The sequence below is a fragment of the Anoplopoma fimbria genome, chromosome 8 (genome assembly GCF_027596085.1).
Source record: "Anoplopoma fimbria isolate UVic2021 breed Golden Eagle Sablefish chromosome 8, Afim_UVic_2022, whole genome shotgun sequence".
NCBI classification, from domain to species: Eukaryota; Metazoa; Chordata; class Actinopteri; order Perciformes; family Anoplopomatidae; genus Anoplopoma; species Anoplopoma fimbria.
Window position 1 is genome coordinate 10,134,734 of NC_072456.1, and position 26,775 is coordinate 10,161,508.

General features: G+C 40.2%; 1 protein-coding gene across 1 annotated transcript in view; it reads left to right on the top strand.

The window, feature by feature from the left end:
- Positions 1–1,408: 1,408 nt before the first annotated feature.
- Positions 1,409–26,775, top strand: part of LOC129094832 (glypican-1-like) — a 35,139-nt gene continuing 9,772 nt past the window's right edge. The window contains exons 1-3 of the mRNA XM_054603108.1: positions 1,409–1,559; positions 23,610–23,768; positions 25,358–25,575. Of these exons, the coding sequence (XP_054459083.1) occupies positions 1,409–1,559; positions 23,610–23,768; positions 25,358–25,575 (528 nt within the window). The remainder of the gene's footprint in view (positions 1,560–23,609; positions 23,769–25,357; positions 25,576–26,775) is intronic.

A 26,775-nucleotide genomic window follows, 5' to 3' on the forward strand; every position in this document is an offset into this window, starting at 1 on the left:
GTTCATCACGCTTATCATATTTTATTCTGTTTCATCCTCTGTACTTTTAATATTTCATTTTCTTTAATTGAAGTGCGGAACATATTTTCTATAGAATTCTATACAATTTTTTTAATTTGAATGGATTGATTACATGTTTTAAATAGCATATAACTAATCAGAATAGACACAAGATTTTTTAGCTCAATATAACAAGCTGTATTTTTTTTAACTATAATGTAAGCAAATCATCATAAAGGTTTTATCATTTATTTTCAATCAAAATGACTTGCATTCACATACATTGTTCTGGCTGAAGATAGTTGTTTTTCATGCAAAGAATACCGAAGATATTTGGGATTCAAAACATGGACATCTGTTCGATTTCATACAATGGAAAACCTTTTTTTTTCTCCTATATTTGTGATTCATTATAATGTTAAGCCTTCATTTTTAGGATTATGTGTAGGCATAATACAACCACTGTGTACTTTGTAATTTTGAATTAAAGAAAATAAATATTGTACAATTTTGATGGGGAATCCCTGGAATACCATTCTTCTACGCCCCCCCCCCCCAAAAAAAAAAAAACCCAGGACCTGCAGGTGGCGCTGTTTCAGAGGACACTCTCTCATATTCTCACACACACACACACACACACACACACACACACACAAGAGAGAGAGAGAGAGAGAGAGCACCGACACTCTCTACCGCACACTCCCTCAAACACTCATTTCATTGTCCCAAAGACTGGAAAGAGAGATTCACCGGACAGTTCTCCTCCTCTCTGAAACCTCCACTAAGTCCCGGATTTTGCTCTTTTGTTCCCCTTTAAACCGGCTGATACCATACCGTCCATACGCGTGGTGGATCTGCACCGCTCTGACTACGCGACACCTGCTCACACACACACACACACACACACACACACACACACACACACACACACACACACACACACACACACACTCTCGCTCCTTTCCTCTGTCTTTTGTCTCTGACATCACTGCATCTCGCAGCCAGCAGCGCTGAGGAGGAGGAGGAGGGAGGAGAAGGAGGAGGAGGAGGAAGAGGAGCGTGGTGTACCTGACACCTACAACCGCGCGTCGAAGCACTTCTCCCGCAGCAACACCCAGGACCTGCCCGCCAAGGGTGCCTATTTCTCTCGCCAGGTTATCGGTTAGTTCACCGGAGCTCCGTGCAGTTTTTTTGGGGGGGACTGGGAACACAGCTTCTCCTGACAGAATCTAAAACTCTTAAAATAAATATATCAAAAGAAACACAACACTGAAGACAGCCGGGTCTTCTAAGAACTCCTGCTTGATTCACTCGGACCAGAAATCTCCAGGATTTTTTTGACTGTAATAAAAAAAAAAAAAAAAAAAAAAAAAAAAAAAAAAAAAAAAAAAGGACTACACTTCAGAAGATGCGTCTCCCGGTGCTTCTCTGTGTCTTGCTGTGTTTGTCTGCAGCACCGGGCCCGGTGGCCGGGGCGGACAGGAGCTGCACCGACCTGCGGCAGTTCTACACCGGGAAAGGGTTCACTCTGGCGGAGGTCCCCCTGACAGAGATCTCCGGTGAGTTTTAAGGAGATTTACATTAAAAAAAACAAAAAAACACACGCAATTTCATGCACTTTGCACCACTTATTAAGTCTTTATAATTATGATTAAAAACATGAAATAGCTGGCTGGTTTAAATATAAAAGGATGTTATGGTATAATGTTGTCAACAATGAGTTTTCTCTGACATTGTCTGTTTTTGTAGTCTAAATGCTTAGGTTAGTGCATTGTGAATACCTAAAGCTTGTTAAGCCAAGTTTAAAGTTGAATTAACATGTTGTATCTTTCCATAAGGCAGGTGTGATTATATGAGGCTTTATCTAAGTTTATGGCTCTTATTGTGCAATTTTCTTTATACAGGCTTTTTTTCTTCCAATTCCCCTGACTGAGCAATGCACCCATCCTAACTGAGGTGTTTCCCAGTCTGTGCTCTCTTCTGCACATCTCAGTGCTTTCTGGGGCATTTTCATTGTCTGCTGGAGGCAGGGTTGCAGAATTGTGGGTGTGAGCGATGGCTATTGTGGCGCTATTATGGTCTTTTCAGGCCATTAATGGTTGTTAATGCTGATGTTTGCACTGCAGGTGTGAACAGCTTTTCATACAAACAACAGAGGAGATTATAGATTTGCTTTCTGCTCAGGTCCGCTGTAGCTCCATGTTGTACCACACTAATGTGTTCTCGGGCATTTTTCATTGTCTGCTCTGCTCTGGACTGCAGGTGTGGTGTGTGTATGTGTATATGTGTGTATGTGTTACTAACTAGATGCTGAAATGGCCTGTTTTGCCATTCGCATAAACTAATAATTTGGGCTACCCCAGGGCAATATCCAATAAAAAGCACAGCTCAGCAGGCTCGCAGCATGAGCCGCTGTCACAAAGTTGGAGCGAGTAAGATTTGGGATGCTTATTCTATTCTTTTGTTTCATCGTGGCACCCCTCTCTAGTCAGTCAGACAGCCATCCAACCATTCAAGCGATCATGTGTTTAATCAATCAGTCAATTACCCAGCCAGTCAATTAATCAATCAATCAGCTCCACCCTCAGTCAGTCACCCAGACATCACACCTAACAGTCTCTTTATCTCATCTCTCTGGTCTCTGGTCGCCACTCTTCACACATACTGACATTCCGGCCTTGAGGAAAGTGCAGATGGGAATTGTGGGAAAATGGAGTTGTTTTCCCCTTTAAGGCAATCTTCTGACTCCTTATCTCTTCCTGTGTTTTTCACCTAAAGATGTGCAGAGGAGGAGGAAATGAGAGCGAGGTGAGACAGAGGTGTGTGTATGTGCTCAGCGTGTATGATCTGAAGGTCATTTCATGTTGGGTCAATGAAGATCGTCTTGTGTGCGCATGAGTTATTAATGTTGGATGTGTGTGTGTATGTTTGAAATAGAAACCAACAAACGACACAAGATTGAGCCTAAGAAAGGTGGAGACAGAAAGACAGACAGACAGTGAGGTGGGTTGACGGAGTGAGTCACTCAAGGTCTCAGTCAAACCCGACACAACTCTCTCCCTCCCTTTCCATTAAAAACTCATCTTTTATTGACAGATGAAAAACACAATGCTTCAGTCACTTGGACCTTGATCTGCTCCAGTTATTTGAGCAAGAGTTCCTCCTTCCCAGAACCCATTAAAAAAGTGACAACCAGACAGGAACAGGGCCTCCTCAATCTTTCTCATCCCAGAGACCCAAGGTTGGTAAATTTAGCTTTTCCGCTTAGGGAGAAACAGAAAACTCCCCTGCACTCCTGTGTCAGTGTCACTCCGGAGGGTGTTAGTGTCGAGCAGGGTGAGGGTTGCTCACACAAACGATTTGGTGCAACCGGCTCATGTTTGCACTTGAAATGCCGATTCATTCTTTTGGGTGCCTTTTCTGCACCTTTGCGGCCATTAGGTGGAATATTAATTGTTTGGATAATGCAACTTCAGTGTTACAGCTGGAGCATCTTCACGCACCATGATTTTTGCAAACATGAAGTGGTAAAAATATGTGCTTAAAAGTAACTAGTTTTCATTCACAATTGTATGTTTTTGTTTGAACTACGAGCTTAACCTTTTCATTTTCTTCTTAATGTCTCTAAAGGTTCAAAATGACAAAACATCCAGGTTTGATGCCACTGCTGCCTGTCAGAACTTATTGAAGGTCTTAAAGCTGACGGGCAGAGTAAAGCTGTATGACGTAAAGAGGATTTTAAGGATAATAGATCTGGAATGTCTCTTTTTTTTCAGTGTAGTTAAAAAAAAATCTGTAAGTCAGTTACAAAATCATCACAAGACTAATTAAATTTACTTAACTTTAATGTGTGTGAATGTGTGATTCTGTAAATCGTAAGTTTTCTGTCCTGCCTGCACTATTAACACTGATTGTGCTGCTTTCCTAAGGGGGAGCTTAATAGAGGAATATATTAATAGAATAAAACTTAAACATGTTTTACTGAAGGGAAACTATGATGTCAAATCAGTGAAACATCAACAATGGAAGCAAAATGAGTTGTATTAAAGCAAAACATTCAGGCGTGCTTGATTCCTAAATGCTGCTTTGATCACTCAGTGCTGTATTGATTTTTCCGCCCCTCCTGTTCATGCAGGAGGAGTAAACAATTATTAATGATTTGGGACAAGATCCAGCTGTTGCCAGTCAAGAGTAGCTCATGATTAGCATTACCTGCAGAGCACAATAGTGGTAGGGAAGGTTGCTTTTTTTTTTACTAATGCCCACTGTTCGACAAATCCTTTAATATATAAGGTGATACTCCTGGTAAGGGATGGCTATTGTTATTTAATTTTCTGATACCAATACCTGTTTTCTCAATATCAAAACAACATTTCCCTCAATACCTTAGTTTGAGAAGTATATACTTCTTTTTCCACAAAATCCTCTCATAAACTAAAAGCAAACAAACATGACAAACGTCTTAGTGCAGTGTTTGAAGAAGACCAAGCAGTCCATCTCTAGTGCAGACATATTACATCTGTAGTAACATAACAAACAGTATTGAGGTTTGTTATGTTACCCTTAACTCACTATTTGTGCCTCTGTGTGTCATTCAAACAGCTCCACAAAAAAGTTATACAATGTCAAACAAAAGTGCAATTAAATTAGTAATACACAGAATTGTGGGCAGGAAAGTTGTTAATGTGAGTGCATTTCTCATAAATTTAGATTTTTGCAGGTAAATTCTGGCAACTGTTACATTCTACTACTACCTCTTGGACTACTTTTACTACTACCAACTAGTAAAACATCAGTGACATGCAATTGGTGAAAATAAATCCAAATTCTCAATCTGTATCTCTTGTTTTTTTCCAAACCAACATAGAAATATGCACACAGATTACAAAGGGAAGTGTATAATCTCAGTATACTTGTAGCCAACTGCAAGGGAAAGAAAGTATACAACACAATATAATGCGAGTTGTACAGAAGACAGTCTGGATATGAAATGCATGTCATTGCCAGGTGTAAACAGGTTGTGAGAACTGTATTTGTAAGTGGATATGATAAATAGATTAACGACAAAGTAAGCAGTGTGTAATTTGACAAGCAGATGCTCTTAATTCCTACACAGAGTTTCAAAAAGCCTCTATTCTCCTCAGGCCCTTTGTCCCATATGTTTAACACCATGTGAATGGAAGTCGACTTTCCTGCCGTCTACCTGTCTGTCTTTGTGCCTGCGAGCGTTTTTTAGCCCACTCACATTGTATCAGGTCAATAGTTAAAGACTAGCTCCTCCTATAGTGTGTTTGTGTGTGTGTGCATATGTGTGAATGTATGTGTGTTTAAAAGTCAGTGAAAGCCAACACCTTTTCCAGGGAAGACACTTTCATTCACACATGCTTTGTCCATGCAGAGCAGCACACACCCATGTGATCGTATGACTCCCAGAGACAGACAGAGACCTGCACGCTTCATATTCTGCATTGGGAGGTATTTCGTTTAGATGCCTGTGTGTGTTATGTAGCCTACATATTGAGCATTTGTCACGTTGTTGCTTGTTTGAAAGAACATTTAGGAAGGATGTGTGTTTTACATGATACACCTGTAGATTCAGATACATTACTGGTTTGGTTACCAGTCAATAACAGTGCTGAGTCAGCTAGGGGGCCTCCATACATTTACACAATGTCAATACCCTTTCTTTAAATACACTGAACCTGGGGCTAAGGAATAATTCAATATATCATTCAAGTTTCCTTTTGAATTAAGCGCCAATATTTAAAGAAGCACTATACAAAAATGTCAGTTTGGACCCCTGGAACTTTGAATTGAATAAGCAACCAACTGATTAATTTAAAGAAAAATTGATAGGTTAGTTGATGATGAGAACTATCCACAGTTACGCACTATTAATTAAATAAAGAATGTTGTGAATTGTGGTGAGTTCAAGTGCTCGGTCAGTTTCACTCGTTGTTGTGAACCTTAAGGAGAAACTACCGGTCAGAGAAAAGCAAAAACCTGTGTGGTCAAAACCGGTCTACGTTTTAATCAAACGTTCCCTGCCTAAGAGTGCCTGAAGAGCATTTTTTTTTTTTTTATGTGTTTTTAAAGTTTTCTTTAGCTTTGAGAATACTGCCGTACTACAAAGCACAGGAAAAAAATACATGTTTGATTCAAGCCAGTACCATATTTTACCTGCTGTAGCATCCAGTCATGCTGGTTTATATCTGTCCCCCGTGTCTGTCTGTCCCTTGTGTGTGTGAGCGTTTTTATATGTGTGTGTGTGATAGAGGAAATTGATACTGTCCGTCATCTGTCACAAATCACATGCTCACTCAGGCGCCAACAGCACACGCCACCAAATGGAACGCCGGTACCAAGTCCACACACACACATACACACACACACCAACACAACCTCTTTATAACTTTTGCACTCATCCCTCCCCCTGTCCGTTGTTGTCTGTCTTATTCCTGCTTCCATCTCTGCTTTGTTTTCCAAGACCGGCCTCAGATCTATGAGAGGAGGGTTGCCTTGTGTTTGTGAGAGAGCGGAGGAGGAACGGGGGTGTGGTTGGCTAGATCTGTTAAAAGCAGAGCGGTGAATCTTTCATGATGTCTGATGCAGCGACATGAGAGAGACACAGACAGAGATAGAGGTGAGGAGGAGGAGGAGGGGGGGGGTGAGAACATGAGATCAGAAGGAAGAAGGGTGGAGGCTCTGTCCTGTCATCTCTCCTTCATTGACATGGGATGGATGTCGCTACAGCTGGTTTGATACTGATCCTGGCTCGGGTGCTCCCGTAGCTATTACCCAGCATGACTGTGGGGAAAGGCCCAGTCGATTCAATTCCTCCATTGCCAACTTAGAGTCAAGTAAATGGGATGAAGACGGGATCAAGAGTCGTACAGCCCTCCTGATGATCACATATTAAAGGAGTGGTATGTAGAAAGGAAAAAAAGAACCGTTCGATGCCTTAACATCAATCTTTGCACCTCAAATCAATGTGGTACAAACCGGCATCCTCTCTCAACAACCTCTGCTTCTCTCTCCCCTCGCTCTGGTTCACACCTCTCCTCCTTGTTCTCTCTCCTCACTTTGAATGTTTACTTCCTCCTTCTTATCATCTGCTATTTTTACTTCCTCCTCCTCCTCCTCCTCCTCCTCTTCCTAGTCCTCCTCCTCTCATCTCTCTCCCCCTCTCAGGGAGCCAAGCGTCCATCTGTTTTCCAAATGAAAAGATGCGCTGTTTGTCTGATGTGGTGGACTCGGTGGTTGCCTGGTTGCTTTATGAGTCAACGCTCTTCATACATATGCTCCACGGGGGCCATATACAGTGTGTGTGTGTGTGTGTGTGTGTGTGTGTGTGTGTGTGTGTGTGCGCGCGTGTGTGTGTGTGTGGGAGGAAGATTTATTGGTGTAACAGGCATTTACACAGTGAAATGAACTGGTGCAGAACTGGTTATGCTGGTGGTTTCTGGGCTGATTCTTCAGTTACATTGATGCAGTCAAATAGCATGCTCATTCAATAATGAAACAATAAGTTGATAAATTGATTAATTTTGACAGAAAATTACAGGTAACATGTAAACACTGTACTGGTTCCAGCTTCTAAAATGTGTTTATTTTCTGGTTAATCAAATAATTGAGGCACAATAGTTCATATTAAAAATAAATTTGACTTGCAGCCCTACATTCATCTATTACTGATTAATTCCTGTTCAGCAAAGAGTTCAAATACACTTTCATTGTGAGTTTTAATTGACACATTCGTTATCTACATCTGTTAAAGAAGAATAATGAACTGAGTTTCTTTAAGTAATATAGTGCAACACTATATTATAGATGTGTAGTAACTTCACTTGCACTTAAAGCATTTATAATAACTTCTTATGGCGCTGAGTAGACAGGAGGGGAGAGGATGAGATGTGTCTTCTTAGTGCGTTCACTCTGCGTTGCAGCTCTGCTTGTTAGCTGTCATGCATTGGTGGTTTGTAATTTCAGGGAAGGACACGAGTGCAGTCTCCTCAGTAGGTTATCTACAGACAGCATTAGAGAATGTAGCGAGGCTTTGCAAAGTCTCTGACGGCAGGATTTCTATTAATAGGTTATTACAAGGATGGATATCCATTGTTGTAATTCAAAACTTGACAGCGAAATAAATGTTAATAAGATTAAACACAATTAGTCCAGTATTCCATGACATTAATTCATCATTGTGTAATTAACTGATTCTTGTCAATTGTAATGTATACGTATAGAAGTTGCCAGTTTATTAGGTACACAGTGCTAAAACTAATGCAGTGTAATACAACATTCCTGACATCAATCTTACTTTCATAAAGGAGGATTTATTGCAGGACACACAGAGATGTTTCTGTTATTTAGCCTGCCCTGATTGGTATAAATGGGGTGGAAAAATATAGTCGGTTAGTTCGCTGATCATTTGTGAAGAATGCAAATAAGGTCGATAACTTAATAACATTCATTGTCGTTCTGATGAGTCAAGTTTTTCATGAAAATATCAAGCTGCTGCTACAACACAAAGTAAGACAGTTGAAAGCGAACCAACTGAAAGTGACAGAAAATGAATAAAGAAAAATTTAATTTGTCAAGAAAAAACACGATAAGGACCATGAAATGTGATGTATTCATATGAGAATTTGTATTCAATGTGCAGCCAAGAATATGTAATGCATGTAATGCATGATGGTTTGCTGTACTGTACAGCCACCAGGGGATACATTACATTATTACCACTAATCACATAGCTTGTAAGTATTTTCCCCAAACCCCAGCAGGGTTTTTATCCGTTTTATAGCTGTACTGTGCTTTTGTGCATTAGAGGATGTTTTTTGTCAGTGTCCTAACTGAGAGGTCACAACCACAGACGCATGCAAAATCAGTGCACTGATAGGATCACTGACCGGTGGAGAATATTATCGGAGGCAGATCCCTTTGAGTGTGATTGGGAGTCCCTGGCAGGTGTGTCTGTCACAGCTCTATGAGCTAACTTGGCACCAGTTTCCAATAGCAACAGAGTGCAGTGATCATGATACATTACAAGTTAGTGGAGTGAAGAGATGATTGATTTTAATGTTGATGAGTGTATCTAAAAAGCCAGAGCAATAAAGGATCATGCTAAAGCTTTCACCTGAATCCAAGTATTAGCTGTTTTGCTGCTTGTCATCCCCCAAGGGATATCAGTAGATCTGTGGTAAATTAATAGATGAACGTGATACTAAATGCCGCATCTAAAGAAAGGATCCATCGCAGCGTGTGTTTGCGTGTTCTCATGTGTGTCTCAGATACGCCTATAATTAGACATGTTTCTGTGAAAATCCAAACTCCATGCACGTCTGCTGTGTTTGTGTTTCTATGAGCTTTACTTTGCTCCGTACAGCCAGTTCCCCTCCTACTTTTCTTTTTTTTTTTAATCATTTTAACCTCCTGAGTGTCGGCTCAGAGGCTATTACTTGTTATTCTTTATTGTTATTTTTATGGCATTTCTGCTTTATTAGATAGTTTGCCATCGGGAGTGACTGAGAAGTTTATTTGATAGAGGTGGCGAACTGCATAAAAACGGCTCCTTGGCTCATAACTTTTTGAAGACGTAATGTGCGTCATATCCTGATGATACACTAGGGTGTCCCTATGAGGTTTTCAAAATGTATCACATTTTGTGCAGTAGATCCAGCACAGTTCTTACAGAGCCTTGCCCAAAGGCACCATGGGAGACATAATCATGAATTTCTGTGAATAGAATTCAAAGCGGAAGAAGAAGTGCTCCTTATGAAATTTAAATGGCTGCTTTGCATTTTTCTAACTTTTGCATCTTGTCAGACATTGTCATTTATAGCCATGTTATCTGCTGCACATTTTAAACCTTCCCTGGCTTTGACAAACCCCCAGAGTTTGTGATAAATTAGTGGGGGATTAGTATGTAGCAAATCAGTCTTGCATTCAGAAGTTACTAGTTTTATGACTGTTACAGACCTTAACCATAGTTTAATGCCCATAACTGTTATGTTTCCCTTAACCTTAGCCATAGTTGCAATGCACAGATATTGTACAAAGCAAGAATTTTACAAATGTTGGCTCTTTTTTTTTTATCAAAAATTGTCCAGTATCACATTTGTTGTCTGGTAATAAGGTTGAAAGATCACATCAAGCAGAATAAAAACCTGATTCAGACCCTAATTTTGAAAAAAAGTTGCAGAATATGCCCAATATCTTAGCATTATCCAGCAGTAACATTGCACCAAGTGGCAGCTCATATTAGTTTGTTTGAATTATGCAATCTCATCACAGTAAACAATTGGCAAAGTAGCCAGGAGTACTTAATCAGCACTTTAAGCACTTTAATAACAGCTCTAATTAAAAAAAAAGCCCCTCAGATATATATATATTATTCATAATTATCCCTTTTTAACAACTGCATGAGAGATACAGATGATGTTTTTGTGTATGACATCAAAGGCTACATCAGAGTTTGAAATGTGCAGAATGCTGTCATTCCTTTAGTCAAACGTCAGATCACATTTCTGTCCAGCTCCCTCCAAAATCCAGTCTGTGTTCCCCCAGCAGCTCTAATCAGGCAGCGAGTGCCACATTCATTCAGTTTCTCCAATGTTCTGACATTGAAGTCCTGACCTGGAAACGGCTGACCCGAGGGCTGTGACCTAATGTTCCCCCAACCACAGAGATATGATGCTCCCTGCTGAGAAAGAGCAGGGACTGACGGGTCTGATGTGCCCCCATTACCCCTCATCTTACTTCACACACACACACACACACACACACACACACACACACACACACACACACACACACACACACACACACACACACACACACACACACACACACACACACACACACGCACATTCACATACTCCACCTCTTGTTATCCTACCTTACGGTCGCCACCACCAGCACTGTGCATTTGGATTAGAGCCTGATGTCTAATCTCCTGCTAATCCCAGCCTGTTAATCTATGTACTAACAGTTTTCAGCTCACAGCATGATGGTTTATTCCCTGACCTTGCCACAGAGGGAATAACACACTATCTAATTTAGTAATTGCATATTTGTATCTGTGTGTTTGACCCATTAAGCATGTTAACAGTTGCAGAAACGCTCTATATTTCTTTTAAAATCTCTTTATGATTTGTTACAGGGCAACACAATCACCTGTTTGTAATGAACTGTACTGAACTGTAAACAAGGGCTAATCCCAGTAGTCAAAGATAGCTGATTGATCTTTCACTTATCCACATACTCGCACAAAAGTGCACCGTCAGACACCGACTCTCCGCAGCGTGGCACACATCAGCTGGCACTTTTACTGAGTTAAGGAGAGTCAAAGTAGTAGTTAGTTTAAGAGCCTTTAACTACTCCCAGAAATAACATAGAATTATGGTATTATATGGTGAAGCTGGTGCCATGTGAACACACAGACACACACACACACATACACACACTTGCTGGGCAGCAGACAGGGCTGGACTGTGGCGCGTTGGGGTATTTTTAGTTCAGTAATTGTATAAAATAAGGAAAGGTTCACCCAAAACACTGGTAGCCTACACCTCCCTCTCATCCACTCTTTACTCCGTCTTTCACCCTTTCATTCCCTTTTCATTTCAATTTTATAAGTCTGGTCTCAAGACCTTAATAGCATCAGCAATTACATTTTTTATTACTCTGTGTTGCATGTTTGTTTTTTCTCATTAAACGCGCCTATATTGGGAACAATAAACACAGTGTTTCATATATATTGATCATGGTAAATGCGATATATAAAGAATGAGAAAAAGAAGCAGTGGCACTTAAAAGTACTAGCGTCCACCGCTTTGATTCAGACTGATATATCTTAAGAAACCATTTTCTTGTGATATGTTAGCATCCTGATGTTAGTATATGGCTAAACACTGTGCCCAAGTCGAGCCTTGCAGAGCTGCTAGCATGTCTGTAGACTCTTAGAGTTGTTGAATGAAAGCTGCCACTAACGATTATTTTCAGTATCAATTAATCTGACGATAATATTCTAGATTATTTGATTAATCACTTAGTCATGAAATATTAAAAACAGATAACACACAGTTGCATAGCCTGCAGCATGTCAGCAGAGCAGCTGTCTTCCATACTGTCAATACAGGATGCGTTCAGGTACAGTAGGTATCTTTTCTTTCAGACACTCCATGAGATGGAGATGGGAATTGAAAGTATTCACTTTATGATCACATAAAACGGAAAAAAAGAAACACTCACATTGGAGAAGCTGAAACAATGGGATGTTTTTGTGGAATGTTTACATTGTTTCTTTAAAAAGACTTAATGAATCAGCAAAATACTTACTAATCAGTTCACCTTGACTTGAAGTACAATTTACATCTACAACAGACTTTGGCAGTATTCTTGGCGGTAAACATGCAAATATTGATAAAAGCTGCAAGACAAACAGCCTCATTGATCTGCATTTTGACCAGCGCTTCAAATGGCTCTGCTTGCTGATGAAAATTGTGATGATCTGTCACAAAACTGCAGCGTCAGACATTACTTGTGATGATGGAGAATCGTGTTCAATGAAGTGTCTATCAATTATGCAGTCATTTGTGAGAAACTGTGAATATATAAGCCCCCCAAAAAGAGTAATATCACAAAATCAGAGAGAAAAGATGTAAGTTTGAGATTTATTGGACACTTAGAAGTAAATTACAGCTTTATAATTTACTCCATTTCCCTTTTTTCTCTCTTTGCTTCCTCTTCAGTCTCCACCGACGATCTTTCACTCCTCTCTCCGGCCTCTCCCTCTCCTTTGATTTCCATTTTATTGCATTCTCATCCCTCCATCTCTCTCCCCTTTCATCATTACAGTTCCTCGGCTCCCCAACCCCCTCGCTTGTCGGTGGATAGTAAAAAGGTAAAAGTGTACTTTGGGAGGAAGGCCATGTGGAACCTTAAATCACATACAGGTGCCTTTAAAAGAGGGTGACATGGAAACGCACACACACATGCATACATAGGCACCATCAGCCCCTCATTTAGGTAGCAGTAATTTGCCGCAGTAAGTGACAGGGTTATTGTAAGGTGCTCATTAAGAAAGGGAAGCAGTGAATAAACGTCTGACTGAAGGGAATAAATTCAAACCAGTGCACCACTTTTACTGCTCAGCAATAAGCCGCTTTGATGTGGTGTGTCATGGCAGAGCCGGGGCAGACTCAGGGTGTGTGTGTGTGTGTGTGTCGGTTGAAGTTGTGTCCTCTAACAATGATTTTACATTTTATCACAGTATAACATGTGATGACATTTAACATGAATGACTTCCATGATTATTAAAAGAAACAATGTATTTTAGACTCAATCCATCATAAGACTCAATATTATATATACGTTTTTAACCAGCTAGAGCCATGTTGGTTCAGACAGAAATATCTCTGGATTACCAGAGGATCGACGTTGATGATCCCCTGATTTTTCCTCTAGCACCATCAACAGGTTGACATTTTTAGTTCTGAGTGAAATGTCTCAACAACTATTAGACTTACAGAAATACAGTGCGGATATCCACAGCCTCCTATGAATGAATTATAATAACTTTCCATCGTCAGTAAGCATGTATGTTAGCAACAAGCTAAAATAAGATGTTCTGTAGACATTGTATCATCTAAATCACAGCATGTTAGCATTGTCATAACGAGCATGTTAGCATGTTTTGCTCAAAGTCTTGCTGTGCTAGTACAACCTCACAGTGTCATTTTTAGACAAACAAACCAGGGAGCCAACATATTCTAGCAAGCATAACTTCCAAACTCATATTAGATGATGACATTAATTGATAATTATGTGTTATTACAATGTTAGTCCTGTTTATGCCATCATTTCTATCCAAAGTAATTACTGAGATCTGAGGACACAGTAACATTGCCATAGTAGTGTAAAAGGGCAATAAACTGGTTGTAAACAAGTCAAACTCTTTTGCCAGTTTATCTAAACCATTTTATTTTAAGGTGAAACTAAAAGTTACCATCTGGTTCATGTTGATATTTGTTTAAAACATGTCTGAAAATCTGAGTTCTTGTATTTCTTGCTGACTTATCGGCAAACTGACTTATTTTGGCGATTTTGCCACGTTTCCAGATCACTGCAATAAACCTGGTGAACACAATGTTATCTCCGATAGAAGTGATGAAACTGTGGCTGGTGTTGTATTTAACTGTAATTATTATTTTGGGTTATTGTTTCTTTCTTTTAAATGGACAGCAGTGATGCTCCACCCTACAGGAGAGCTGTTTGTCAAACTCTAATTTTATTCCTTTGTCAGCAGCTGAAACAGGTTGAGCAACGGTCTAACATCTGGAAACTAGTGATTTGAGAGACTACAGTTATGCTTTACAGTGTGCTGATTCAGCTTCTGAGAAAGATTGTTCTGCAGTGTTGGTGCAGGTTAGATGTGTGATGGAGCACTTTTGTTGCTGAGAGTGTAATAGGATTTACACGTCTCATTTAACCTGCTAGATGCCTCGACAATCCCAGATATTGGAAACATCGCTTGAGTTTCTCGGGTAAAACCAAATTGATCTTGTATTTTTCATGGTACAGAAATACTCTTTAATTACTGTACAAACAAAAACAACTTTCAGCCAGTTCAGCAAAGTTTAGCCATATAAATAACGTTTTGATTGCAAAGTCTTGCTGTTTTTGAGGTTTTGTCTTGATTCAAAGAATTGGGGAGTAAATTAGGATCTTCAATTTGTTCTAGCAGCAGTGATCAACAGTTTTGTGAAACACCAAAAACTGATGTGTCAATGGATTTACAGCACATATTAAAGGCTGTGGTGTGTGTATGTGTGTGTGTGGCCTTTTAGATTAACCGAAAGCCTCAGGGTATTATGTCTGTAACATTAAATGTCACCCTACCTTTGTGTGTGTGTGTTTGTGTGCATGGATAAAAGCTTACACATATAATTTCAATAACTGGTGTGTGTGTGTTATGAAATACAGTGACCTGATCTTCTTAATTGTGTGTCTGGTGACCCTGATCCACCCAATCAAGGCCACAAGGAGACCAGCATGTGTGTGTGTTCTCTTAAACTCCCATTCAGTGATGGAAATGGGCCTTTTTGCTAGTAGTATTAATCTTGCAATGTGTAGATTATATTGTATGTATAGTGGTTTATGATTCAATAAGGAGATAAACTAGCTAAACTCAACCACTGCAATATGTTAAGGACCCAAACCAAATAAAGGCATGATAAAAAAGTCATTATAGTAATTAAAAAGAGGAGCAACAAGGTGTCCTGATAAAAAAAGCTATCGGGGAGTAAAGTGAGGCGTGAAGTGTATTATTGCTAGGGTGACCTGCAATATACTTTTAGTTTTAACTAACACAGCCAGCTAGTCAGACACCAGTGTTTTCTATTGCCATTGTGTTTGAATGTTCTGTGTCTATATTCTCTTCACTAAAAAGTAGGATCCTCCTGATTTTAAAGGAACAGTTCAACATTTTGGTAAATGCAGTTATACGCTTTCTTTCCGAGAGTGAGATCAGGAGTTTCGTTATCTCTGAGGGGCAATAATTAGTAAAGATATAACTCTTTTGTTTAATCCATACAAAACAGTAATATCAGAGTGATAATGTGTGATTTAAGAGGGAGCCAAGCTATGTCGCTTTGTGCTAAACAAGGTAATTGCCTCCTCTGACTCTGTATTGAATGCAAATACATGAGAGTCTAGATCTTATCATCCAACGAACCATCACTGTTAACAGACGACAAATGAATAGTGGATTAAAAATACAGATGTCACTGATAATAATTAAAGTTACATAATCTCAGTGAAACTACTCTAGTTTGATCAGGTCTTTAATTTAAATTGGGCAGTTCATCACAGTCAGTGTATTGCACTCTAAAATAATTCACTGGAGCTCAGCTACAGTGGGTCCAAGTCAAATTATCCTACTTTCTCTTGGGAAAATGTGTGCAAACAAATTCAAGTCTGTGGTGATTGCTGGACCAAAATCTGTGTAGTCAGCTTGCCATGTCATAAAGGCAAAGATAAACAACTTGTCAAACCAAAAACAAAAATCTTCCCATGAACATTAAAAATGTAATTTACCGCAGGGGAAATACTAATTATCAGTCTGCAGCATGACACTGTAAGTCCAAACAAAATTATAAGTAATGTGTCAGACAGAGGTAGCTGCTGCTGTCAAGAGTTTGATTAATTGCTGTATTTTTTATTGAATCTGGGTGTTGCCAAAGCTAGAATATTTGACATATTTGAGAGTTTGGCTTGATGGGAGATTCATTTGAGTTCCAGTTTATTTCTGCTTAAGTTAATGGTGTCTAGATTATAGATGTTTCTCTGACACAATAGGCAGAGAGCAGAAAGTTGCTGAGTGGTTTTGATTCAGCTCATTGCGCGCAGCTGGATGGCTTCCAGTCGGCCTGCATTGCGGTGCAGGGTACCTGTTCACCTGCTCGGCACACGTGCTGATTGCCGGCTCACTTGTTGAGACGGGCTCAGGTATGTTGGGGTTGCCACAAGGAATGCGGCGAATAAAAGGGAGACGGAGCGGGAGGGTGTGACGGAGAGAAGAAAGTGAGAGCCAGATGCTTTTGATGGGAAAAAGGAAATTAATAGCCAAGCGATGTTGTCTTGATGTGGTCTCCATGGCGACCCTTGTAAGCTGTTAAACGTCTGCAGGCAAAACCAAAAACAAGTTTTGAATTAAATGGATTCACTAATGATTAAGTGCAAAAATGCCCTGCAGCAGAACAAGGTTCTGCAATTTCTCCAAAGCAGCACTTAGCTCCAGGAGGTCTGTGGGAAACTGTGATCGCTACTTGGCAAAATATCAAGCATTTAATGAATTATACCCATAAGTATTACGTCAACCTTTCCACATAATCAATACTAAAGAATTAACCTCATCAGGTGAATAACTATATTTGTAAAGAAATAAGAAGGGTGATCTGAGTTTAAATTAATTTTGCCTTGACTGCATCCTTGACTCAGAGGTTATAGAAAGCAGATTGAGGACATGAGGTTGTCGGTTTGATTTCCTAAGCTGCTGGTAAAATGTAAGTGGAGAAAATGAGTGAGCAGTGGCCAAAAATGGAGGGCTGTGATTGAACTAAGGAGCACTCAGGGTTGATTGTGATGATGATTATATAAAGTGAAGCATCATTTTACAGGATAGGAGCCCAGTCGACCTTTCCTGGATACATAAATGTTTACAATATGAATGGGCAATGATTGTACAAGAGCTTTTTAAGTTAGATTAGCTCTTGTTATTTTTGGGCCTTTTACACATTTAGGGTCAAATTCATATCAGACACACCTTTTCTTTTCACTTTAATTGCAGTTCCCCTTACAAGGTATGTGTTTCATGTAGTATGCATTCAATTGGGACATACTACGTATGCATAACATTGCACCTTGAACTTCAACCCTCTTGCTCGTACTGTATATCCGCTGTGCAGAGGATTGTAGGTCAGAATAGCCAGAAAACCATACTGGCTTGCATGCTGCAAAATGTGACCTGGTAATTTGGCATACTGCATTTGACATGCTATTTGTTGGGACAAACAGAATATTTTTCTGTCACACACTACGCACAGAAGGTCTCTTCTTTAGCTGCACACTCTCAAGTTTCATCTTTGTTCACAGTTCTGCAGGAAATCACTTTCTGCTGATCAGGTCTTTTCTAGGAAGCAATAAGAGGTTAAAATGTTCACACCAGGGCACACTTCATCCACAGTGATGACACTAGCAGCTTTCTGAAAAGATTTGATATCTGCAACTAGAAGCTCTCACAGTGGCCGCACTGAAAAGTTGGAGCTCTCTAAAAAACGACACTAGCTGCACCACTTTTTCCCGAGGTATGACCAGAGAAAGTGCTGGAGCCAACTTTACTCATTGGGAACAATTGAAAACAGAAAAAGGCCAGTCAGCCTCACACTATCATACTTCTTAGTGATAGTCCAGAAGGAGTTTATCTTATCACTGGTGGACAGAAACTAAAGCTCTGCATATTTTTAACTGAGTGTGTTTCTGTGCTCCTGTAATTCTACTCTATCTTTGTGCCCCCCAATTTTCTATGTTAGCCCTTTGGAAGGAAAACGGTTGTTTTTCTCATCTTCAATCCTTTAAAATGCTTTTTACAAGTTAAAACTTGGTTAAATAATGGTTTTCCCCATTGCACGCATCAGTTTGGTGTCCAAGGTGTCCAATCTTTTGTTGAGGAGATAGGAGACGCTCCAGATTTTAGGGTTAGAGTTATTCGTATAGTTTTGATTAGATTGTGTTTCCAAACACAACAAATACTCCCACGTTAGCAGAAATTGACCATTTGCTAAGCCACGGCCCCTGCTGCTATCACGATAGCCACACTGTCACCTACTGTACCGGCAAGTTTGTTTTAAGCATTTTGTGGCCTTCAGAGTTGGGGACGTTCAGTATTTTGAAAGGACGGTTGTGATGCTAACTGAACGCACCACAGACTACCTGTCAAACCATAACAGGCAACCAATGAGAAATCCTGGAAAAAACGAATTATATTCCAGCCTACCTTTTTATTGCATGACTCATGTCTCATGGTTCAAGGTTCATTTATTGTCAATGTACAAAACAGGGTTGCACAATAAAAGGCAGTTGTAGTCCCTAGCTACACAAGAATAACAAAGCAAAACAATTTCAGTAGTGCATTTTTCAGATAATATGGCCGACATCTTAACATTAACTATTCAACATCAGGCAAACAATGTCCATCAGCTTTGAATCGTTTGAGCACCAAGCTGTTATTGTCTCTCACGATATCTCTTCCTCTTGCAATGCTCTTAGCAGCTTGTTTTTCTCATCTGAATGAGGCCTTGGGCACAAGGGAATGTTATGTCAATGAAGGTCCTCACAAGTGTAGTAGAAGCCTATGTCTGTGTGTGTGCCCCTCGGGATGTGGATTTTACTAAATATATACTGAAGCTTGAGGGAAAAAATCATGTGAGCAACCAAATCACCTTTAGAAATTGATTTTATTATGACCTAAATCCTCTCCTCTCCTCTCCTCTCCTCTCCTCTCCTCTCCTCTCTCCTCTCCTCTCCTCTCCTCTCCTCTCATCTCCTCTCCTCTTTGTGTTTACAACCTTTTTCCATGCAGCACTTAAAAGCTGTGTTTTCTCTTCAAGGCTTTGCTTGAAAGGACTTTCCACCATTTTGATAATCTCACTCTCTCACTATAAGCTCTTTCCATTTCCCACCACAAAGCCCTTTAGCAAGTCTCTTATTCACAGATTTCGTGAGATAACCTGCAATAAGTTCTGGTCTTTCAACTCCTGTAATGTGTCCGCCTGCGTGCATTAGCATGTTGGCAAGCTTGCTTTTTGATCATGTGTGTCACCACTGTGTTCAGTTCTGTCTTTTCCAAGTAAATTGCAAAGTAAATTTTTATAGCAGGATGCCAGCTGCTTCCATTACCCGGGAACCCAGGAATGCAGTAAAGCATATGTGGTAAACGCCCTGCGTCGTCGGGGTTGGTAAGCAAACCAACAACTAAATGCTACTAACTTTAGCTGCAGCACATGAGTGCACAAAGATGTTGTCTGCTGTGTCTGACACACATGTGTCACACTGATGGTGTGGTTTTTAAACCCTCGCAGAGGAATCTGTCCTCAATCTGTGAAGCCCTTTAAGACGTTTTCCGAGAGGTGACCAGATCAAAGAAAATGATGTTGAATGATACATCAGATCTCAGTTGGTTCCCACATTTCATCTCCTCTCGTCCTTAGCTTCTTATGCTCCATTTTTGTGGATTAGTGTCAGAGGTCTTGAGCTGAAAAGTGAAACATAATCTGTAATGATACTGTAGCTATTGATCAAATAATTTAGAACTTTCCTGGGCAGCGGTTGACATTTTAGGACCGGCGTTTTTAGAGAGAAGCACCAAGGCTGGATTACCAACCAGTCCCCTGAACGTTAGGGCCACATATTCAATGTATGACCATAGAATATATATATAGGAAGTGGACGTAGTGATCATGACGTCACCCATTGGTTTGTGGACGGCTGTTATGAAGCCTCGAGTTCGGTTTTTCGATCGTTGCCATCTTGACTTTTTGCAAGTTACCATACCGGAGGAGTGACGTAGACACTCCGATCTACAGCTGTGGTAGTGGCAGCGACCTGTCAATCACAGTAAGGCCGCCCTAAAGAATACCCTGCTTTATGGTCTATTTTACTTTGGTGACGACGAATTTATTAAATGAACATCATGCTGTATTGAAGAACACTTGAAACTAGCTGTTCAGACCATAAACTCTCATAACGATTACGATTTTTGACGAATAAAGTACAAAATTAGTTCTACCTAAATTGAAGTTTATTGCAGTTCGACCAAAAATTTGTCTGGGGACAAAAGTTGAGGAATGTGAAAGTGCAGTTACAGTTTTAAAAGCTTTTTCCAACGTTCAGTAATCAGACTAACACACACACTGCTCAGTAAAAAACAGGTGTGATTAGCAGGAAGTGATTTTGTTTGATGGTGTTTGGCTTCAGAGGAGTGAAGCGTCTCATCTCAGACTGACTGACCTGCACTTAACACTTAAGGATTACTTAAGAAACGAGAATATTAAATGAGTGTTGTGGCAGATCTGTGGAGTGTGTGTGTGTGTGTGTGTGTTTGTGTGAGGTTTCATCTTAAGCTCGAGATCCTGTATTCCTCTTCTACTTGTCCTCTTGTATTTGTGATAAGGAAAAAAATGACTTCTTAAATATCCCAAAATGGGATTTGAGAAAAGAAGTAAGAAGGAACATAAACTGGTATTCCCTATGCTATGACACACACACACACACACACACACACACACACACACACACACACACACACACACACACACACACACACACACACACACACACACACACACACACACACACACACAGCTACTACCAATGAAAGATTCATGCAGGAGTGATGATTAAGGCGTCTCCTCTTCTGCTCCACTTACCCTGGTGAACAAATTCTGCCCCCCAACCCACACATTCACATCCACACACATTGACACACACACACACACACACACACACACACACACACACACACACACACACACACACACACACACACACACACACACACACACACACGCACACACACACACACACACACACACACACACACACACACACACACACACACACACACACACACACACACACATACAGGACCTGTTAAGAAGAAGGAGAACAGTGATGCACACAGCTGTGGGGTACTTACTCACCCTTAACCTTTCCATGTGTAGGCATACACACAAGCACACACACACACACACACACACACACACACACACACACACACACACACACACACACACACACACACACACACACACACACACACACACACACACACACATATCCCGTCCGTCAAGAGACTGATGCTGCAGACTGCTTTCTAGGCTGTCTGGCAGACTCAGTGTGTGTGTCTGTCTGAAAAATATCTTTATTTTTACTCTTCCCTGTAGAAGTATCCCCATTAGAATAGAAAAAAATATGTTGTAAAAAAAAAAAAATGACTGTAATGTAATGTAATGTAGTGGTGCAATGTTCTGGCCGCCTATTCTACATTTTTTATATTTTCTAAATTGGGGCAGAGGTTCAGGTTTGGTGTGTCATGATGGTATTATTTATTAGCTAGAGGGTAAAAGGACAACAATCTCATTGCTGTCAGTAATCATCACTGCAGTTTCTGTGTTACACCTCTGGCCAAACAAACTGTTTGTCCTGTAAGCTGACACAAAACTGCACATGTAAAGGTTGAAAAAGTCACTTTTATTATTATTTTTGGACATTTGGGTCTTTTTCCAAACACTTCACATATCTGAAATACATATATTTTGTTGCCCATACATCAGTACTTATACCTAAGTAAAATTTTGAATGCATGACTTTTAACCGTAGCGGAGTATTTTCATAATGTATTGCCCGTTTTACTTAAGTAAAACATCTCAGTACCTCTTCTTCTACCGCAGAGGTGACAGGAAATTAGGGATAACATGCAACAAAGTTCTGACATCTGCATTGCAGAAGAAAAATAATTTTCTTTATGAAATGGATACAATAATTTGTATCTGTTCTCAGTGAACCCATGCAAAGTCCCTAAATGGATATACAGATACACAAACATACAACTAAATGACCTAGAGCACACTGTACCTGAGTATAGAAAAAGACAAACAACTGAAAAAAAACTTGGCTGCCAAATCAAATTTACTGTATTTACTTGGTAACTTTAAGAGGATTCCAATCAATGATTCATGCCGTGGTGTGAGAGCCACTCAAATCCTTTACTTGAAAAGAAGCACAACCACTTTGGAAAAACACTTCAGTCCTGCATTCCAATTGTAATTAAATCAAAGTAAATTAGTATTAGCAGAACAATATACACCAGAGCCCATAGTTTAATGAATCCTACAAGGTGCTGAGTATTGATGTATTAATACAAAAGCCAAACACATTGTTAAACTAATGTGTCATACTGTTATTGTCATATGGAAACCTCCTAACTCCAATGAACTTAATGCTTTCAGATAATGTTGAAGAATAATACGGTCATTTACAGCAGTGCTTTCATCCTGGTGCTCTAGACAAACAACAATGGAGATAATTTAAGTCTTATAAAATGAAGTCCTCTAGGAATTATTCAAACACCATAACTGGTCACAACTGGTTGACTTAAAGCTTGCCACAAGGGGCCGTTAGACATGGCCTTGTTTAAAGAGGTCAACGGCCCAAAACATTCTGCTCTAGAGGCTGTTTAAATTTTCTGTAAATGTTTACCCTCTCTATAACTAACTTCTTTATTTTCAAACTGTCCTAAGGCTAAAACAAAGCTGATTTTCACATTGTACTTCCTACAAGGCTGGGATTAGGAGATTTGCATCTAAATATTTATTTAAAAAGGTGGGAGAATTAAGCATGTACAATACAAAACATCAGGTGACACTCAGGTGGCTGTTGCTATGATGAATATAAATATGTTTTCCATTTTCACAAAGTGCATCTTACAGGCACAGTAGTGCCTAAAGCCTTAGACTGATGTAATAATTCTAACATGTTGATGTTAAGCAGGTATTATGTTTACCGTGTAATAAGTACCAAACTCAAAGTACAGCCGAGGCTAATGGGAAATCTTGGAATAAGCAAAGTTGTAATCATTCCTCCTGAGGGCGACATGAATCTCTGAAAAAAATTCATGGCTATCGATTCAATAATTGTTGAGACATTTCTCTCAAAACCACAAATGTCAACCTTGTGGTGGCACAAGACAAAAAGTTAAGGGATCAATACAATAAGTATCCTCTGGGAACCATGAATGTCTGTACAGAATTCAATGGCAATCTTTCCAAATAGATAGTACAGATACATAAAGTAGAGCCATGCCATGTGTTGTTAATAAAAAAGAATACCTGCTGTTATAATTACTTTGTTTTTAACTTTGTGTATTTGAGCCTGGTGTTGATTTGGTGTTGAATGTAACTGCTGAAGAGCTCATATGTGCAGTGATTAATATATGTAAATTGAGTTAAATAAAACAATTAACACTCTGTCTTTCCCCTCCCCACCAGGTGAACATCTGAGGACGTGTCCTCAGGGTCCAACTTGTTGTACCAGCACCATGGAGGAAAGCCTGGGCGGTCTGAGCGCCCAAGAGACCGAGGGACTGATCAGAGAGGCCGGCAGGTCGCTGCAGTCTGCCTTCAACGCTCTCCATAGGGGCTTCGACAGTAAGTACGATATGTGTGTGTGTGTGTGTGTGTGTGTGTGTGTGTGTGTGTGTGTGTGTGTGTGTGTTTGCAGGACAGATGCTCATTACTGCTTGTGCTCACTACCAAAGCATCAGCAGTGGGCCCAGTGGAGAATGACATTAGTATGTTTGGTATTTGTGAATTTGTGTTTGGAACAAGCTCTGGCTGTGCTTAGCGCTCAATACTGCATCTTCAATAGGAACCGTGTGTATGTGTGTGTGTGCGTGTGTGTGTGTGTGTGTGTGCGTGTGTGTGTGTGTGTGTGTGTGTGTGTGTGTGTGTGTGTGTGTGTGTGAGGGTGCGAGGATGTGTTTGTGTCCTGCGTCAAGGGGACCCCTGACTGGGTGTTATAATGAGAGCGGAGTCAGCCAGACACAATGAAATGTGATAAGCCGATCCCCTGATCTCGCCGCACACACACGCACACACACACACACACACACACACACACACACACACACACACACACACACACACACACACACACACACACACACACACACACACACACACACACACACACACACACACACACACACACACACACACACACACACACACACACACACACACACACACACAAACAGAGGGGTGTCCCCTAAGGCAGTGGCTGGTTCAGCTAATGAGCAGTTGACCCACTGAGGAGCCGAGGCTGCTGATCATTGCACATCAGAGAAAGAGGGGGAGGAAAAAAAGAAGGAAAGTGAGATGTGCCACTGTTAACAACAGGACCGACAAATGCAGAAAGTGAGAAAAGTGTCATTAGTAGAGAAGAAACAGTGAGTCAAAAATAAGAAATGGAGAAGAAAAAATGAGCAGGAGGAGGACCAGTCAGGAGAGGAGGAGGAGGAGGAGGAGGAGGAGGACAGTAGTATTAGTGTCAAGGCAGCAGGCCACCTCAGTAGCAGTAATGTGGCCGCCCATCTGGTTGTGGTTACAACGGGCTGGCACTGATCCAAAGCCTTTGAAGCATGAGGGAAAAAGCACAGACCAATATACTGTAGAGACAGCGAGCTGACTCCCTTATTCTTTCTGTTTGACCTCTCCATCACTTTGTACCCATCTGGCTGCAAAGAAAGATTTCAAGGAAACCTTTAAATATGTTAAATAATTGGGCAGAAATTGAACCAAATAACACCCAAAGCCATGTTCTATATACAATCTAATTCCTTATAAATTATTTATTTATATATGTATTACAATACTCATGAAACTCTGCAGTTTGAGTTGTGATTTAACTTCCCACTACTTTTTTGTTTTGGTTCTGTCTTTCCGCTCTCTTTAGTGAAGTTTACAGAGGTAACAGGCAGCTCTGATAAAACCCCTACCTGCCACGCAACAAAGCATATTAACAAAAGTAGTGACTACCTGGCGAGAGCTAAAAGAGAGTAAATACTGGACTCTAGTCAGGGGGACAAAAACCTGAAGCCTATAAAATACTAATGTTTCTCTGTGTACTCATCTCTGTTTTTGTTTTCTTACTCCATCCTCCTCCTCTCATTTCTCTGCTGATCAACTCTTCTCCCTCTATCTTTCCTTTGTCTTCTTTGTCTTCTCTCCGCCTCCAGCCTATTTCACTGAGCTGCATGGCCGCTCTGAGCGCTCCCTCCAGGAGATTCTGTCTCCCCTCGGTCCTCTGTACTCCCAAAACACTCGTCTCTACGGAGATCTCTACACTGACCTGCGACAGTACTACCGGGGCTCCGCTCTCAACCTGGACGAGACCCTGACTGAGTTCTGGTCACAACTGCTGGAGCGCACCTTTAAAATCTCCTCTCCCACAGATGTGAGTATGGAAGTTAAACTTTATGACACATTTTGAATGACGGTCTGGTGTACAGAATGATGAAAAGATAATTATTAAAGTAGAAAAGCAGACACCGGAGCGCTGGTTGGATAACTGAGATGAGAGAGGAGATGCTAGGGCACAATATGGCAGTGTCAGTTGTATTTTGGGATGTTTAGTAATACCCTTATAACAATTATAGATTTAAAAAAAAAAACCTCTTTAAATGGAAATATTTTTTATATTTATTTGATTTCAATTCTATTCAGTTTATTTATATAGCATCAGATCATAACAGAAGTTATCCCGAGACACTTTTCATACAGAGCAGGTCTAGACCCTACTCTATCATTCCCGGAGACCCAACATTTCCTCATGAGGAAGCACTGGGGTGCAGCACAACACGATGGAAGGATTTTGTGAACTAGTTCTCCTGATCCATTCAGCTGCTGGCTGAACTGCCTCTTGTCAGTTCCTGCTTCTGTTCTGGCTCACAAAGAGAATAAACATTTGCAAAATTTCCATTTTTAGATGCATCACATGCCTTATTATTACTATTAGATGCAAAACCAGAGCTGATTTATGTTCTACCGGTATGAAGTAGATGCATTTTTTAATCTCTTATAATGACATCCTTTTTGAGGTTCACAAGGCTGATCACGTGTTCACAATAGTCCTGGACTGGAGTCTGGCCTTTGACCTTTGTTGCGTGTCAACCTCACTCGCATACATGTACTGTCAGCTCCTAAATGCACGATATGTAATAAAGGAATACAGGCCAGAATAATACTAGTTATACAGTTTTTTTCTCAATTGCCAACACACAAAAACTGGGATTTGTGGCACAATTATTAATACCACTAAATCATGTTTTGACCAGGACTAATTGTAATATATTGTGTTTTGTTTTAGTACAATACAGTAACAATGTTCATGTTATCTTAAATTAGAATAATTATGTCTGGTTTGGAGCATTGAAAAAAACACAATTTCTCTATTTGTATTCATATTCTGCATTTACAGAATGCTATGAAAATGCCAAAGACACTAGATAATAGTGTTTAATATTCAACATATCAGTTTGCAGCTGTCATGAGGAAAGAGCTATTTATATGGTGTTTGAATGTAAAGATGTAATGCAAAGATACCACTTTTAAAAGAGTTCATATCGTTTAAAAGTGTTTCTTTCTAGAGATGTGA